Source organism: Aricia agestis, chromosome Z (assembly GCF_905147365.1).
Source record: "Aricia agestis chromosome Z, ilAriAges1.1, whole genome shotgun sequence".
NCBI classification, from domain to species: domain Eukaryota; kingdom Metazoa; phylum Arthropoda; class Insecta; order Lepidoptera; family Lycaenidae; genus Aricia; species Aricia agestis.
Window position 1 is genome coordinate 33,434,502 of NC_056428.1, and position 17,322 is coordinate 33,451,823.

Here is a 17,322-nt window from a genome sequence, read left to right on the forward strand (position 1 = left end):
GTCTCCCTTACCTCAAGCCTATACCGCAGAAAACGATAGAGACAACTGCAGAAAATCAACGATTCGTTGTCCCCTGATTCCTTCTCCAAAACTTAACCGATTTAAGAACTTTTTTCACTTAAGATTAAAGAAAGGCTTGAGCTGTGTTCCTATGTTTTGCTTTTTTTGTATAATCTAGCCAAATCTTTTTTCTGGACGTTTGAACACAGCGGAAAATTTGGCCATTTTTTTGGGGTTTTTGAACGTTCATATCTTATTTAATAATTAAATTATGAAAAAAAAGAAAACATAGGGACATTGTATTAGTGGCCGTAGATATTCAGGAAAAGAATTATAACTTTACTAGCATTATCCAGGGAGGAAACAGGGGACAGCGTTTGTATGGAAAAAAGGGCGGTGTGGACTCCTCTTAAGAAGTATTATTTTATACAAACTTTCATCCCCTATTTGAACCCCTTGGGGTTGGAATTTATCAAAATCCTTTCTTAACAGATGCCTACGTCATAACATCTACCTGCATGCCAAATTTCAGCCCGATCCGTCCAGTGTTTTGGGCTGTGCGTTGATAGATCACTATGTCAATCAGTCAGTCAGTCACCTTTGTGTTTTATAAAAATATAGATGAACAAACGTTGACCTCCCCTGGATTACGCATACATGAATCCATGATGATTGTATTATTTCATTTTGATGGCTATTTATAAATACAATGTTAATGAGCAAAAACATTTCCAGAATAAACTAGTTACTGGATATTTCACGTAACGTCGTTCTGCTAAAAACCGTTTATCACGTGGGATCTTTGCAATTTTCCAGGATAAAAACTGTCCTGTAGTTCTTATACGCGACTTAAAATATCTCTATACCAAATATCAATTTGGGTTCCGCTGATAAGCATGAATAAACAATAGATGGAGTCTCGCATATCTGTGACATGTATTGCAAATTAATGAATAATGAGAAAGAAGCCTCTTTCGGCGCTCGTGTCGTAGAAATGCAAGTACGTTTAATGCTACAAAAATTTACAAAGTGCACTAAAAGTGAGTTCATTAGATGCAGTGGGAAATTATGAAAACTGGGTCTAATCCTGAACGTAGGTAGAAATGGCTTTGTGCCAGTAGAATAGTAGTTAGCTGCCAAGAGTTAGGTACTGTGCTAATTCCTAATTATTTTGCCACCATGCCAATTATTTGCAGATCAGCTAGTGCAAGAAACTCCCAAGAAATTGCACGATAAAAACTTTTATAATAATATTTGCTATATTTTGTAAAGATCGGATAAACAATTTTTTTTTCTCGTTACATCTATATCTTATGAGAAAAGTTCTTTACCCGCTAAGCTGCAGAACATTACCGACACAAGGAATCATGCTGAAATCTTTATAAATAGCTCTCTAAAACAAAGTACCCTCATAAATATTTATTCTGTATATAAAAGAGTACCAAAAACGGGAAAATAAAGGAGGTATAATCTTAACGATGGTTAAATTAAATAGGATATGAGGGTAGAGCATCATGATGATCTCGATGCCCGTTTGAAAACTTGGTAGCGTATAATCATTAAAATTTTAAAGTGCAGCTATTTGACAACTTCAATAGATATATTATTCTGTTGACTTATATCATAGAGTAGAAAATATTGAGGTGAATACAGATGAGATGTGACTGCAACCGGAGCATAGAAGTTCTGGTAATAATATTAATTTAGGAGGTTAATGTCGTAACTCGTGACATGAGGATAAAATTATCTACAAATCTACGGTACTGATACGCACACTTTTACAAAATATACCATCTCTTTTGAAGCAAATAAGATGAATACATTGACATAAGAAACTATATTATGAATATATATATCTTTATACATCATGCTGACCCTGCATCGCATAAAGTATTCATTTGCTTCGTTAAAGCTAGCCCTAAGGTTGAGGTGAAGGATCTTACTATCGTAACATGCGCATGGCTGATTTTTCGCCTACCTCGGGGCGTTGTCAGGTGTTGGGGGCTTATCCGAATTAGAACACATAAAACATTTACTTGAGTAATATTCAGGTAATAAAAAGTATAATAATATTTAAAACAAAACTTTAAAATTGCACGTTACTGAGAATCAAAATCTCTTATCTCAATTTTATTAAGCTTGCAGTATTCCTTAAATTGAACAATACCTAGAAGAACAAAAAAAGAATTACTTAAATCGTAATTATAGTTCCGGAGATATGTGAAAACAAACATAAAAACATACATGTACATAACTTTTGAATGTTGGCACATATTTTGTTCAGACTCTGATAAAGATTTTTATCATATTACTTATATGAAACTGGTCAGTTCTAGAAATAATTCATACGGTTCGAATTGATAACCTCCTTTTAAGTCGGTTAAAAATACTTATGAACAGCAGCCGAACTCATTTAAATAAAGTGAATTGCTTTCATAAGTTTCATTCCCATTGCGCAAACTAAACAGCAGCGTAACAAACGTAACGGCATAAAAAGCTGTATTTGTTGTGGCCATAATCGGATTCCTTTCACACAATGACGGCGTTATCGAGCTCACTCAGAAAAGAAAAACAGTAAAAGCTCGTGATTAATCTCTTGAAACAACGCAAGCAAACCTAAGTAATAAAAGTTATTTACTGCGACACTTTTTATTCCCAATAAATTCCACCGAGAATATTTCACATAAGCAATTTGGGACTTCATAAACAATGGGGAGGTTGAATTTAAAATTTTATAGGTCTAATTATTTTTGTAGCGCAAAATTTGTTGGGCGGCTAAAACGAGGGAAAATACAAGCTATGCGCTAATTATACCTGCTCTCAACTCACCTATAGATTTACAAGCAAATACATATTTTAAACAGTAAGAGAAGTTTTAATTGTTAATAGTAATCTATACTAATATTATAAAGCGGAAGAGTTTGTTAGTTTGTTTGTTTGAACGCGCTAATCTCAGAAACTACTGGTCCGATTTGAAAAATTCTTTCAGTGTTAGATAGCCCATTTATCGAGGAAAGCTATAGGCTATATTTTATCACGCTAATACTAATAGGAGCGAAGAAATAGAGGAAAGTGTGGAAAAAACAGGGGGAAATTATTTGAAAGGGCTTATTTGAACGCTCTAATCTCAGGAACTACTGGTTCGATTTGAAAAATTATTTCAGTGTTAGATAGCCTATTTATCGACAAAGGCTATAGGTTATATTTTGTTGCGCTAAAGCTAATAGGAGAGAAGAAATAGAGGAAAGTGTGTAAAAAACGGGAGAAATTATTTGAAATGGCTTATTAGAACGCGCTAATCTCAGGAACTACTGGTCTGATTTGAAAAGTTCTTTCAGTGTTAGATAGCCCATTTATCAGGAAAGGCTATAGGCTATATTTTATCACGCTAAGATTAATGAGAGCGAAAAAATAGAGAAAAATATGGAAAAAATTGAGGAAATTATTTGAAAGGGCTTATTTGAACGCGTTAATCTCAGGAACTACTGGTCCGATTTGAAAATTTCTTTCAGTGTTAGATAGCCCATTTATCGAGAAAGGCTATAGGCTATATTTTATCACGCTAAAACTAATAGGAGCGAAGAAATAGAGAAGAATGTGGAAACAAACGGGGCAAATTATTTGAAAGGGCTTATCTCACGAACTACTGGAGGAATTTTTCTGTTATTTGGCACAGGTAAGAAGTAGACCACGTGAAGGATCATAGGCTATTTTTTGTGGACTAATTTGTCTGTGAAATATCTAATTTACGCGAGCGAAGCTTCGTGGAACGTTATATTTCGTGTGGTCACGACATCACGCGTAAGCTACTTAATCCATTTTGCTGAAATTTGGTATAAAGATACTTTGAGTCCCGAAAAAAAAACATAGGATACATTTTGTCCAGGAAAAATTACTGTTTACAACACAATATACTTTTATGATTTGCCTGTAAACTATTCAATTATTACTTATAGTTATAAATTTAACATAAAGTTAGTTATAATTTGTAAATTGTAATAAATACTAAAGTATTCGTATACATCAGGAATTTATATACTTAACTTATGTCTGTTGTGATAAACAAACTTTTACTTTTCCATTATAATTACGAAATGTTACAACTATTCAATCTATTTTGATGGAATTTGGTATGGATATACTTTGAGTCTCGAGAAAGGACAAGGAATACTAATTTTGTGATTATCGCCTAAAGCCTAAATTATTCAATTTATTTTGATGAAATTTGGTATGGCAATACTTTCAGTCTCGGGAAAGGACAAAAGATACTTTTTATCCCGAAAAATATACGTTTCCCGCACAATAAACTTTCATGATTCTCGCCAAAACTATTTAATCTATTTTGATTAAATTTGTCATGGAGATTGGAGATACTAATTTGAATCTGGGACAAGGATTTTTTTTTGTCCCGGAAAAATGTGCGATTCCCACACAATATACTTTTCTGATTTGCGCGTAAACAACTCAATAGTACGGGAACAACTATAAAGTCCACGCGGACGAAGTCGCGGGCAACAGCTAGTGATAGATAATATTCCTTGTTGGTGTAATAAGAGTTATTTTTTTATATTTAATTCATTATTAAATTTATTGGCTTCGAACCATACGTAGATACGTATTTTGATTGCAGATTCTACATTATATCTGGTCTATTCAGAATACCTGTAACAACTATATGTGCTTTAGAGTTAAGCAAGCGAGGTTCGTTAGCTACAGCTGTACATCAAAAGGATATAGAGGATGGTTACAGACTATACAACAAGAGATATAGCTTCAATGTTATAATATTAGACATTCATGTATTTCTAGTTTAATGATGAATTATTACAATTTTTAATTATTATCCTCACGCATTAACCCACGCACGTGCATCCAAAGCAGTAAAGTTAGATAAAAATACATTACGCAACTTGATCCTAGATTAAAACGGGTACAAAGGGAATTCCTAGTGCCGTAGACGTTTTATTTAATTATTAAAGGGCATTAGGAGATTAAAAAACGGGCCGGCGTACGTGCCAGACGTGTGCAAAGCTGTAAATTTGAGTCCGGGCCAAGTTTACATATCGTCTAGATGTACACGCTGATTTAGAGGCGTCTCGTTTAACGGTGATGGGATCGAAGTTAGGGTTTGATTTTTAAAAAGATTTGTAAAAGGTTAGCGATGAAACTCAGGAAATGCAACGACTATTTTTTTTCGATACATGGTTTTGTATTAACCTGGGTTAGTGTCAGTGATGGAAGCCTCTCTCGTTTTTGTTTTAATGAAAGAGGCGGAGTGATATTTTGGTAATCAAATAAGTATTAACATTATTTCAGTATATAGTTTGTTAGGGATATACTTGCAAAATCTACTAACAGTTATTCGTACATTTAAGTTTTCTTAATTAAAATTACTAAATGTCAAGTGTAAACAGATGTTGGTGGAATTGGGCCTTAAGGTTCGACTCCGTTTAATTTAGCGGCCTCTGATTTATCACTTAGAGCCCAACACTGAATTACTTACAGAAGGATAAAAGTGAAACCGGAGTGTTTGCTAAAGATAAAACACAACTAGTGCCTGATTTCTAAGTTTTTTTGAAAGGAGTTTATCTTTTCATTAGCGTTATCAATTGTTTGATGTTTTGACGTTAACTCAATCAACAACGCTATTGAAAAGAGCTTATATAAAAGCCTTTACAAATTGTTTCCAAATTAGTCGAGAGTCGTGACTGCGATAGTGACAATATAAAAGAGTATGCTAAAACTGTAGGTGTAACTCCTCTTTCAATAAGATATTTCAAGATTGTCTTTTTATTTAAAGTTAAATACCCTAAGGACACGTTCAGAAGTGCGCGGACAGCTCGCGTGGTTTCCCAAACGCTACAACAGAAAACGCGTAACTGTATGACAATAATTTTGAGAAACATGTCTTGAAAAATTATTTGTTAAGCCCGTTGGGATTATGTAATTTTTTAATATTTGTAATAGTAACGCACTTACCTGATTTAAAGGTGACTTCGCTGATCAATATCCACTCGTGTTGGAACTTGAATTTAATGGTGATGTACTTGGCTGTGCGGTTCTCTAAATCAATGTGTACGTTGCGGGCGTGCTCTGACACTTTATCCTGTTTCGGCTCATATGAAATATAATCCTCCTGCCATCTTTCGCCTTCCAGCGAAAAATATATTTCGGCTTCCTTGAAAAGCTGAAATCGTTTTAAAACATGCGAGAACTGTTTGAAAGCTGTAATTTGTGTTAAATGACTTTTTTTTTGGGATAGGTCGCGCGCAATTTTAGAATCGTTCGAAGAAACTGGAGGGGACAATCAGGTATGCACAATCTACCAATAACGTACATTAGCTGCCATAACTTATGACTGATCGTCAACTTAATCACAATCTGTGATCGTTCTCACTTCTTGCCCCCATAGCTAACCCTCTAGATATGGAACAATCTACAATATTCCTCCAACGATCTTAAAATTGTGTACGGACTATAACTTGAAACTTTTTTGTATATCATAGCGATGTTAATAAAAAATAGATTGAGGTACCTGCACGTCCTTGGTAAACATATTGTTGGTGTGTATATTGACGTGAAAAAACAGGCGTGTGTCCGTGAAGTTGAACGTTAGCTTGACCTCGTCCTCCACCAGCATTGACTTGTTCCAGCCCACCCAGCGAGTTCCTAGAGTTGAAAGTGTGTTATTCAGGGATAAAGATTATGGAGTATAAAAAAGTAGGGTGCTTACCGTAAGAGTAGAGAAGTCATAAAACAGACACAACGAGCTACGTACCTATTAAAAGATTTAAAAATAAGACATTAACAGAAAAAAACGATAACTAAAATATCTAAATAATATGAGTTTGTTACAATCATTATGATAAAAACCTCCAACGAAGATGATAGCTGTTAATAAAAGCGCTCCAAAGTCTAGGCCCGCATGTCATATTAACTCACTACTCAGAGGCACAGAACAAATAACACAAATTGCCAGTGTAATAACAGGTACTATCAGATAAGTTGATTCCTAAGCAGATGGTGGATCTAAGTAATTTGGTCACGTTAAGTCAAACTCATCCGACTGATCACAGCTTATAACATTGAATTGACATAAGCCGACCAAACGACATAGGTCTGTCAACTGCCTAGGAATCAATTTCCTCGGGTATACAAACAAAATTCATCAGTACAAACCTCGAGTATCCAATGGATCGGGGAGCTCAAAATCATTAGGGCCCAGATACGAGTCGGTGATCTGTCCCAAACCGTTCAGCATCCTGCCGCCTCGGAGTATCCCATCATAGGACAGATCTTCGAACTTCGCACCACCAGTCATCGTCTGCATATCCCCGCCTTGCGGTGCCGAGTAAGAGACTAGCGCCTCTGTGTAAATAAATGAACATTTTATCACCCAATACATGTTCTTCGCTCGATATTTATCGCCATGTGGAGTCTCGTAGTTCCAATGATGTCCGATCGCAATCTGTTGTCAATCGAAGCACGATCGCTAGCTGTCTCACGAGAAAGGGCGCGAGCAGGAGACAGTAAGCGATCGAAGCGATCGATACCCAAATAAGAATAACTTTGAGTAAGATTCAATGCTGGAAATAACACGATAAATATCGAGCAATCGCCAAAACGCACAGCACATTATGAAGTCGCGATAGCACATGGCGCACAGCATACAGTCCCGGGACACCACCAGCTATCAGAACCTCATCATCCTTCTACCTACGTTTCCAACGGCAGCCGTAAAGCTCGACCCGCATGCACGCGGTCCTCGGGTGTGCGGCGTACGGAAAAAAACGCACTTTCGACGCTACAAACGGTGCCTCCAGAGTGTTGTTCCTTGGTGTATACGTGTTTGTGTTACCGGGTATTAGCTAAAACATATTGCAAGACATTATTTGTACGAATTAGACAACATTTAGGGCCTGTTTCACCACTTCCTGATAAGGCTATCCACCAATTAACTTGACAGATCAAGTATGGAGAATCTGTCAAAAAATAGCCTATTAGGCACTTTATCAAAAGTGGTGAAACAGGCCCTTAGATTTCAAATCATAAAGTTAAACACAAAAAAAATGGTAATAAAATTTGTCGGGCATAATTTTTATGAATATCTTCACTGAAAAACGATACGAATATAATATTTTTGTGTTCTGAAAACCTTTGAATGGTTGTACCAAGGAAATATACTGTTAGTTTGTGCGATTTAATTACCAGAAGAGAAAAAACTAGCAAAACTTCTGTGTCAAGAACTTAAACAGAACGTTTCAGCTGCTGTAATGACGTCAAACACTCACACAAATCTTTGTAGCTTCAGAGGCAATCTGCGTTTAAAAGCAGACATCACACAGCTTAAGAGCCACTGCATAGAAACGCAGCAAGACGGGCTCTTACTGTGTACAACTTCTAATTGCTAAAGCGTTACTGGGAACGTGTGTGGATTTTTTTTGTTTCTTAAAGTATTTTTTTAGAAAACTTTATAGATAAAAAATAAAGTATAAGTAACCTTCTCCTTTTTGGAAGTCGGTTAAAAAATAAAGTATAAGTAACTTGTTTTATTTCTGTATTCATTTGAAACAAATATTTCAGAAAGTCTACATGGTACCAAGTGCCTACCACCGCTTCAAGAACTAACCCGGCGAGAAGTCACCGGCAAGAAACTCACACGGGGCCCACTTTTTACAAAAAAAATAAATAAATTTGTAATAAAATAATTGTAATACAGAAAAATATTAATTCGGCCTAAGTAAATATATTCAAATATACAATCTACAAAATATATTATACCTTATAGATTTTTTTTCTTAGACAAATGATTGCACTTACTCGACTCCCATTAAAATCCTTGTATTTGACCCATCTATTGAGAGAGTTCCTCCAGTATTCGAGAGAGTAGCTCTCTACGAACTCAACGCCGACGGAGTTCGCGAACCGACCCTGTGTCTCGGTGCCCGTGATCAGGTACTCGTCCCGAAGGTCTACCTCGAGGTACTGACGACTGGCTGGCGTGATCAGCCCGTTCGGACACCAAGCCCCACCGCGTATCTCCGTTCGAATCCTGGGGACAAAATGAAGATGTCAACTGCAGTCCAAAAGAGATGGAAGATATGAATAAGGGTTGTTCAAATATTCTATTTGCCAGCAGGTGCCACGATGTAGCCCCTACCGTGGTAGACACGGTGGACCGTTAGGTCTACCTGCTTATACGTAGGAGAGCCATGCTTCGGCACGAATGGGCCGGCTCGACCGGATAAATACCACGTTCTCACAGAAAAACGGCGTGAAACAGCGATTGCGCTGTGTTTCGCTGAGTGAGTGAGTTTACCGGAGGCCCAATCCCCTAACCCCTACTCTATTCCCTTCCCTACCCTCCCCTATTACCCTATTCCCTCTTAAAAGGTCGGCAACGCATTTGTCAAACTGCTGTCATAATATATCATGTATCACGATAATATTATGTTTATTTGCATAAAGTTAATATATTATATAGGTATATTAACTTTATGGTTCGCGGCACCTGGTGGCAGATAGAATTTCAAAAACCCTCATTGAAAAGATAAATGTTTTATCATATAACAAAATCTAACTGCCTTTATCTATAAATAATTGAATTCTAAACACACGAAGCACAGCACAAAGTAAGGATTCGATCATCAAAGGTCCGTCGGCGAGGTCCCTTTTGAGTCTAATTGGAATATCTGTGATAACATCTTATCTCCGTCTCAACGTTAACTCCCCTAAACGCTGAATTAAAATAGTGTTTGCTTAATTACTTTTGACCCAATTGGCTCGAAGATAAAATCTACGTATATCCTTCCTTTCTTATATCTCGTTATCTGTCGGTTCGACGCCCTAAAGGCTTTGTAGGATCACAGTCTCTGCAAATTCATATGAAAATTTAATTTTCTGTTACTGAATTGCTTAAACGGGCGTCGAGTTTTCGCTCTATTGTCTCTTGTTGGGCTTATGCGGGCTTACAACCGAATGTGAAACCCCCTGTTAATTGTTTGAGCTAAGTATGAGCGTTTTGCGGTTGCCGTATTCACAATTATTGTAACAACTTTGCCGTATCATAACGCTCTGTATGACAATTGGCGGTTAAATTCGGTATATCGATGCTAGCCAATTTACTTTACATCAAAGGCGCACCGTGTGTTTAGATTATTAATTAAACTGTCCATTTAACAGTTAATTTGCAACGTAATTAATTGTAGTTAGGTACAGTAATCTATGTTATTGCGTGTTTGTGAAGTTTCAGGACTATTATTATTAAATCAATCAAATGCACATCAATTAGGTGCTCTCGTTTCAATCAAAAATGTTAGTGACAAATTCAAATCTGAGATGCCTACATTTTCCTACCAATAAAATTGTTTTAACTCTTATTTTTGGGTATTATCCCTTAAGACTTTAGGAGTAATCTTCCCTAGCATCTTTACTAACATAGCCTAAAGAGAGATATAGCTTACCTGGCACTCAAAGGAGAGACGCTCATGTCATAGCTGGAACTGGCGGAGAGGGATTCGTTGGAGATCATGCCGCTCTCCATGCCCAGCGGTACCTCACAGCTGCCCAGGTCGACTGAAAACAAACAACAATATTAATATCTTTAAGTAATGACTGTAATGATGACAAATATATTGTTCGTTCTGCCGCGCACTGTGTAACTCTGGAATTAAGTGTCAGCAGCAGTATTTTCGGACCCATACGACTCGAGTCTCAAACCCTCGAGAAGAGAGCGTAGTCCTTCTTCTAAGGCTGGCAAGTGGCAACGCACCTGCAGCTCTTCTAATGTTGTGAGTGTCCATGGGCGACGGTAGTTGCTTTCCATCAGGTGACCCGTTTGCTCGTTTGCCCCTTTATTTTATATAAAAAAGAAATTGATTCATAGCCCTATATCACATAGTTTGTAAACACAGTTGAATTAAGTATAAGTCAATTACTATATTATTACCACGTTGTAATATAATTATTACCACGTGGTAATAGTATCTGACTGATGTCACTTTAATTCAACTGTGTTTACCATGTGTTTACAAACTATAGGTATGACATAGAATATTTATAAGACATACTTTATTATGACCTCAGAACAGGGAAATTAAAAAATCTGTGATTATGACTTAAAAAAATATTGTCATTCTCGAATTGGAATTCATATCTATTGTTACATATTGTGTAATCACTTCATAACATAATATTATTAAAACAAAGTCGCTTTTTTCCCTCATGTCCCTTTGTTCCCTTTAATCTTTAAAAATACGCAACGGAATTTGATGCGGTTTTTTTATATAGATAGAGTGATTCAAGAGGAAGGTTTATAGGTATAATAACGTTCATTAAATAGTGGAGAAATACTGTTATTGTTGGGGTTTCTAATGTGATGTCGTAAATAATTACATTTTTTCCGCTTACATTGCAAACGCAGGCTGAACCCTACGAGATTTATCAAAATAATGTACTTACCAAGTATTGTACACATTGAAAAGGTCTACAGAAAACTCCGCGATGGTATATGTCTATTTTTTATGGATATCCCACAATAATATTTTTGTGTCATTTACTTTTTACGACAAATCATGGCTAATTTTCGAAGCAATTTTAATAGCATTAATTCTTAACCAATTAAAATTCCTTAAATACATCGTTGATTTAATGTAGATCTATATGGCCCTTTACAGCATATGGTTTAAACGAATATTTTTGCGGGCCATTAATGCGGGCCACGGGCGGGCGAGTAGTAATGACTATAATAAAACTAGAGATGTTCCGACTAGTCGCCGACTAGTCGGTAAAGCCGACTATCCGGCCACTTTTGTAGTCCGCGATTAGTCGGCGAATAGTTGGCAAAAAGCGCCGACTAATCGGCTTTTTACTTTTTTGCTATTATTGAAATTATATTAAAGAAAAATCTTGATTATTATTTATAATGTGTTCAGATCACACTCAATCAGTGTTACACATTTTAAAAATTAAATGAAGTGTTTCTGAAATGACTTGATAGTAAAGAAATTATTTTTGTAAATATAATTTTAACAACAAATTTAGTATGTATTATTAAATCGAGATTTCATGTACATGAAATATTTAATGAAAACCATCAACTGTATCATAGCTAAACAAAATAAAGTAACGTACGTGAAGTAAACATACTTAACACGATTCGACACGTTTGCAGGCGGCGTGTGCGACGAGACACGGCAGTAAAAAAGCGTTACGGAAACTTCCGAAACCATGATCAGCTTGGCCGACTAGTCGGCCGGTTAGTCGGCTTTTTTTGTAGCCGACTAATCGGCCAGGCGGCTAGTCGGCCAAAGTCATGATCGGCACATCTCTAAATAAAACTACTGAATCGATTTTAAAGTTTTATATTTTTTTCAGTGAGTGACATAGGCTATATACATTTGTCGCTAGTACAATAATCTAATATATAAAAATAATTCGGGGTTAGATAGAACGTACGAACCGATTTCCACGGTTTTTTCGTTGGAAAGGTCTCGGGCTCCGTGAGGTCTATATAAAAAAAATCCAAAAAAAAACTTCAAGAGAAAAGCAGAAAAACAGGGAAAATCATTTTATGGCAAAACAACATTTGCCGGGACAGCTAGTATTATATAACAATAGATGAATTCCAATTCGAGAATGACAATATATTTGTTTGCCTTTGATTAATATATTATTTACAAACAGTTGATCATTACTAATATTGGTACTAATATTGGAAGTAATATAATATTTATCCGTAATATTATTGATTTTACCATTCCGTATAATATAACAAAACATTACTTATTTTTCTTTTTTCTGGATTTTTTGACAACTCATTGCGTGCAATACCTAAAAGTGACGACGTAAGGGCGTTTGTGCACTACACGAAATTTTACCGTCCGGCGTTCATAACTTTCACGTTTGCCATATAAATGCCGGATGGTAAAATTCCGTGTAGTGCACAAACGCCCTTACAAGTGCAACATACGTCCACAAAGACGAAATAGAAAAGGATTAAACTTAGTTCACGGAAACGTTCGAGGTCCGTTTGGTGGCAATTCAGAAATAAACATTTTGCCCACAGCGAATTAAAAATGATTGAATTCTCGTGGAGACTGTTTGCTACAAAGCACTAGGTTTACATCTGGCTGACTAATCACGCTTTTGTTTCTGTGTAGCTGTTTCTCAGTAGAAATATTAGTAAGTCTTCTAATATATAAAATTCTCGTGTCACAGTGTTTGTGCGCGAACTACTCCAAAAAGCCACAATAACCGTACAATATTGAAATTGTCGGCGTCACGCTTTTTGATATATTTTGTTGTACTGATTTTATGCATTCCAAGCCCCGCTTTATTTCATTGCGTTTCGGTGTGTACTGACCCTAGGTTTAAATATCGGGATTGAATACCAATAAGCTGATTCTAGAAATCCAATTTAACTCCAAAATAAATTCGCATCAAATATTTTGTTGCAGTCCAAATAAATTTAATACTTTGGAAGTGAAATTGTATTAAGTGGATTGATTTCGTTACGCACTCCTGACGCACTCACCTGGAAAAATTATTGAAAATTATTTTTATATAAACATTATTGCGAAATAAAAGGGGAAAATTTTATTTCATATTTCGCAACGTAAATGTTCAATCAGTGATTTTTTCAATATTTACCTATTTGTTACTCACTGGATTTCACTCGACAGTTTTGAAAGCAAAGTTATTTCTATAAATATACTCGTAAATTCGTCATTGATATCTATTGGAAATATGATTATTCATCGGTTAATAAATGTAAAATGAAAAATATTGGACTTATATTATTTTATACATTTAATTTTCCGTGGACCCGACTTTATAAACTCAAGATAGAATTCCGTGTAAGTATATTCTTCTTTTATCGGGAGAAAATTTTATCAAAATTGGTCCAATAGTTAGCTGTCTATTCGATGCAAATAAACACACCTTTTTTTCTTTATATTATGAATATAGACAACTATGGTTCAACTCACGAGGTGAGTCTAAGAAATTTGTATGACTAGCACGAGGCTAGTCATAAGTCTAAGTTTTATGACTGGCCTCATGCTTTGCACCATACAATCTTTACATAGGAATAAAACCGTCAATTTAGTCGATGTCTAAAAGCCTGCAGACGGGGAGGTTCTAAAATAATATCTTTCAAGCCCACTGCGCTGTTAAGGTGACTTTCTGATTTCTCCTGCAAGCGACTGCGATCAACAAAAAATCAAATAAAATACCACTTTGTGACAAGGCCTATAGGTTTCATTTTCTACCGACATTAGTCTAGCGACACATGCCGCGGCCGCTTTGTAGTGGCGTAGAGCGAAAATGAAACGTATAGGCCTAGACCCTGAGTCATAAATTGGCATTTTATTTGAATTTTTGTCGGTCGCGGTCGGTTACCGCGTTGACCGGAACGTTACCTTTAGCTCCAAGATTTACAACAGTTCGGGCCAGACTAATTTTGAATTTGTCAATGTCATCTGACCTGCAGCGGGAAAACATTGTACTTTGTTTGATACTCAAAGTTTTCAGGGATATGCAAAGCTATCTAACTTGTACTTACTATACATGGCCAAATAGAATTTTCATGCCTTTGATAGTTCTTCTGGTTCATTTAAGCTTAGGTTTAAAGCTAATCTTTGGCTTAAATATTGTCACGTGCAATTCCGAGTTGAAATTATCTATGTTAAAATGACATATTATTATACCTTCTTTGTTACAAATACGGAATGAAAGAAATAACTTCAAATTTAAACCAGGCCCAACTAGACTTCAGAGTATTAACAATAAATAATAATCCAGTTTAACATACAAAGACAATATTACGCAGGTAATGTTACGCAAAGTTAGTAAAATTATGTGCCCTGACACCAGTGTCCGATCCTTTAATGTCATGATTAGGGAATGCAAATCTCGCGAGATTGGGGTTCAAGCGAGATCCCGAGAGTTTATGAATACAATACCGCGAGATCTCGCCAATTTCGAGATCTCGCGAGATTAGCAGTTTGGTGGTTATCTTTCCTTAAATAATCACAATATTTGAATAAATTACGATAAAAAGTTATAAATATTATAAGTATTATAAGATTAACATTCATTTTCACGATTTTTTGAATAGAATTTTATGTATCAAACATTGTTTGATGTATCTGTCTATAATTTTTAGGTAGTCAACTTTGATATACGTATTTACTATCTATCAAATAACAAATGAAAGAATCAGCCAGTCTTCTCTTCCAATGCGCTTTTATAATTTTGGACGTGGAGGTAATATCGTGGACGTCCGCGGTAAAACGATAACCTAGGGAAGTAAAATGTATGGAAATATATGGAGACGCTTTTAAATTTCCATCGACGATAACTTTTTAACGTGCATGTCAGAGAACATCACAACGTTTACACTTCTGAACCACACAAAACGTCCGCGGTGCGTAAAGCAAAAGGGCATTAATTTTAACGTACACCCAACGTTTTATCGTAGAAGCCGGCGTCCACGATAACGTGACGTCCAGCATTATAAAAGCGCACTATCAAACACAAATATTTTAGTAATAAAATAGTTCTTTTATAACTAACAAAACAACGAGAAGTTAAAATTCAGGACCTAGTTGACAATCACACACAGTTGCTTAGGCCAGCTCCTCTTTGTTTTGACTCCGTGATCGCAACCCCGTCCGTGTCAGTCCGCGCTTCAAATAAGACGTTTTTATGCTTTTGTGCAATCTCGTCAAACTCGCGAGATCCCGCCTTTTTTTCGTCCGAGATCAATCTCGCTAAAAAAGGCCGAGATCTCGCGAGAACGAGATTGTATTCCCTAGTCATGATGTGTGGCATATTTTCTCAATTAGCTAATGTTATAAACTAAAAAAATACGGTAAAAGTTAAAAGAAGATAACGATTCTCGAAAGAACAGCCATTATATCAGAAAGTACAACAAAACATTCTCCTAATGATTTTAATACAAGTAGCATTTTGAATCAAAGCACCCCTCAGCGTATTTCTGTATATTTAAGTCATATTCGCTCCAGGCGGTTCAGTCATGTACACAGTTTAGTGATGCGCACGTCACAGGTTCGAATCTGTCCTCGATCTACTGAGAGCTACTATTATTAAAGTACCCACAACTAGTTACAGTTTTAGAGAATCTTATGGCTACTTGAAACCAAAGAAAAATATAATTTTCACTGCAACGCTTATATAAATTATTAATCTCTGTTAATAATAAAGTTGTCCAGACCCATGAATAATAAATACTACTGTATTATATTTCGATGTTACAGACATTATTATATAAGAGGTTTGTTTCTGTCTATTAAGCCATTCCAACCTATCAAACAAGGACAAACCATCTAATTAAGGTAACAAATTTTTGCGAAAGTTCGACCGGTACAAACAGATACACATTCGTTTAGTCAATAGTTACAGCGAGGGTGGATTACAGAGCATTTAATTGGATAGAGTAATATGAAACCTAGTGTTTGGGAACTAGCGTCAATTTTCAGCAGGGATTAAATGCCATATCAAATACTATTACAATCCTATTCAGATCAAATCAAATTTTAAAATTGCTGTCGGATTACGTTACGTTGTAGAATATATAGCTATTATTATAGCAGTCTGTAACACTCTCAAACGTGTCTTAATCTTACTTTGTAAGAAAAAAATATATATTTTCAAATAACAGGTACACTAGAGCCAAAATATTGTATTATGAGGTGTGTCGAGAATGTTGAGATTGTAAGTTGTAACAATCGATCCGTGGATAACGCGCCCATCCCTAAACCGTTTATACGGGAATTTCAAAGGTACGGCAACATACCTCGGCTTGAGGCGATGTAGCATAAGCCCCGAATTTTGTTTATTTTCCTTTTAATAAAACAAAATACAATAGATCCACGTTGACGGTGAAATACAAAGGAAAAATTCAAATCCCGCTTTCCGGAGACTGTTACTTTAAAGAGGGTACCGAAATTTAAACATGTTTAAGCTTTTTGTTGCGTACCCTCTTTTATAATCGCGTATTACGTGTCTCTAAGGAAGGTTTTTAAATTAATGTAACATTATGCTGAATCACCCTCTTCAATGGTCGGTGCGTTTCTGTAGATTTTATAGGTGTAAACGATCGAGAGTTAATCTGATGGTAGGTCACATTAGCTACATGGATAACAAGCTTATGCTAAATGGTTACGTTACGCCGATTTTATTATAATACCGTGTGTAAAAGATCTACAGTAAACCTTAGTCCTTATCAGTAGGTCAGGCGTAGACGATCCATTTTTAAACTAACTTATAAATTGCTAGATCTTTGATGATCCAAGTTGA

At 35.9% G+C, this 17,322-nt stretch overlaps 1 protein-coding gene and 1 long non-coding RNA gene across 2 annotated transcripts in view; one reads left to right on the top strand and one right to left on the bottom strand.

Moving 5' to 3' along the window:
• Positions 1-17,322, bottom strand: part of LOC121739184 (epithelial discoidin domain-containing receptor 1-like) — a 90,329-nt gene that overhangs the window by 55,525 nt on the left and 17,482 nt on the right. Inside the window, exons 2-7 of the mRNA XM_042131533.1 lie at positions 10,464-10,575; positions 8,821-9,052; positions 7,721-7,868; positions 7,180-7,368; positions 6,536-6,669; positions 5,980-6,187 (exon numbers count right to left, since the gene is read on the bottom strand). Coding sequence (XP_041987467.1) covers positions 5,980-6,187; positions 6,536-6,669; positions 7,180-7,368; positions 7,721-7,868; positions 8,821-9,052; positions 10,464-10,575 — 1,023 coding nt within the window. The remainder of the gene's footprint in view (positions 1-5,979; positions 6,188-6,535; positions 6,670-7,179; positions 7,369-7,720; positions 7,869-8,820; positions 9,053-10,463; positions 10,576-17,322) is intronic.
• LOC121739185 lies at positions 2,853-11,688 on the top strand. The gene is made up of 3 exons (XR_006037406.1): positions 2,853-2,863; positions 7,226-7,231; positions 11,603-11,688. It is a non-coding gene; the product is annotated as an uncharacterized LOC121739185 (long non-coding RNA).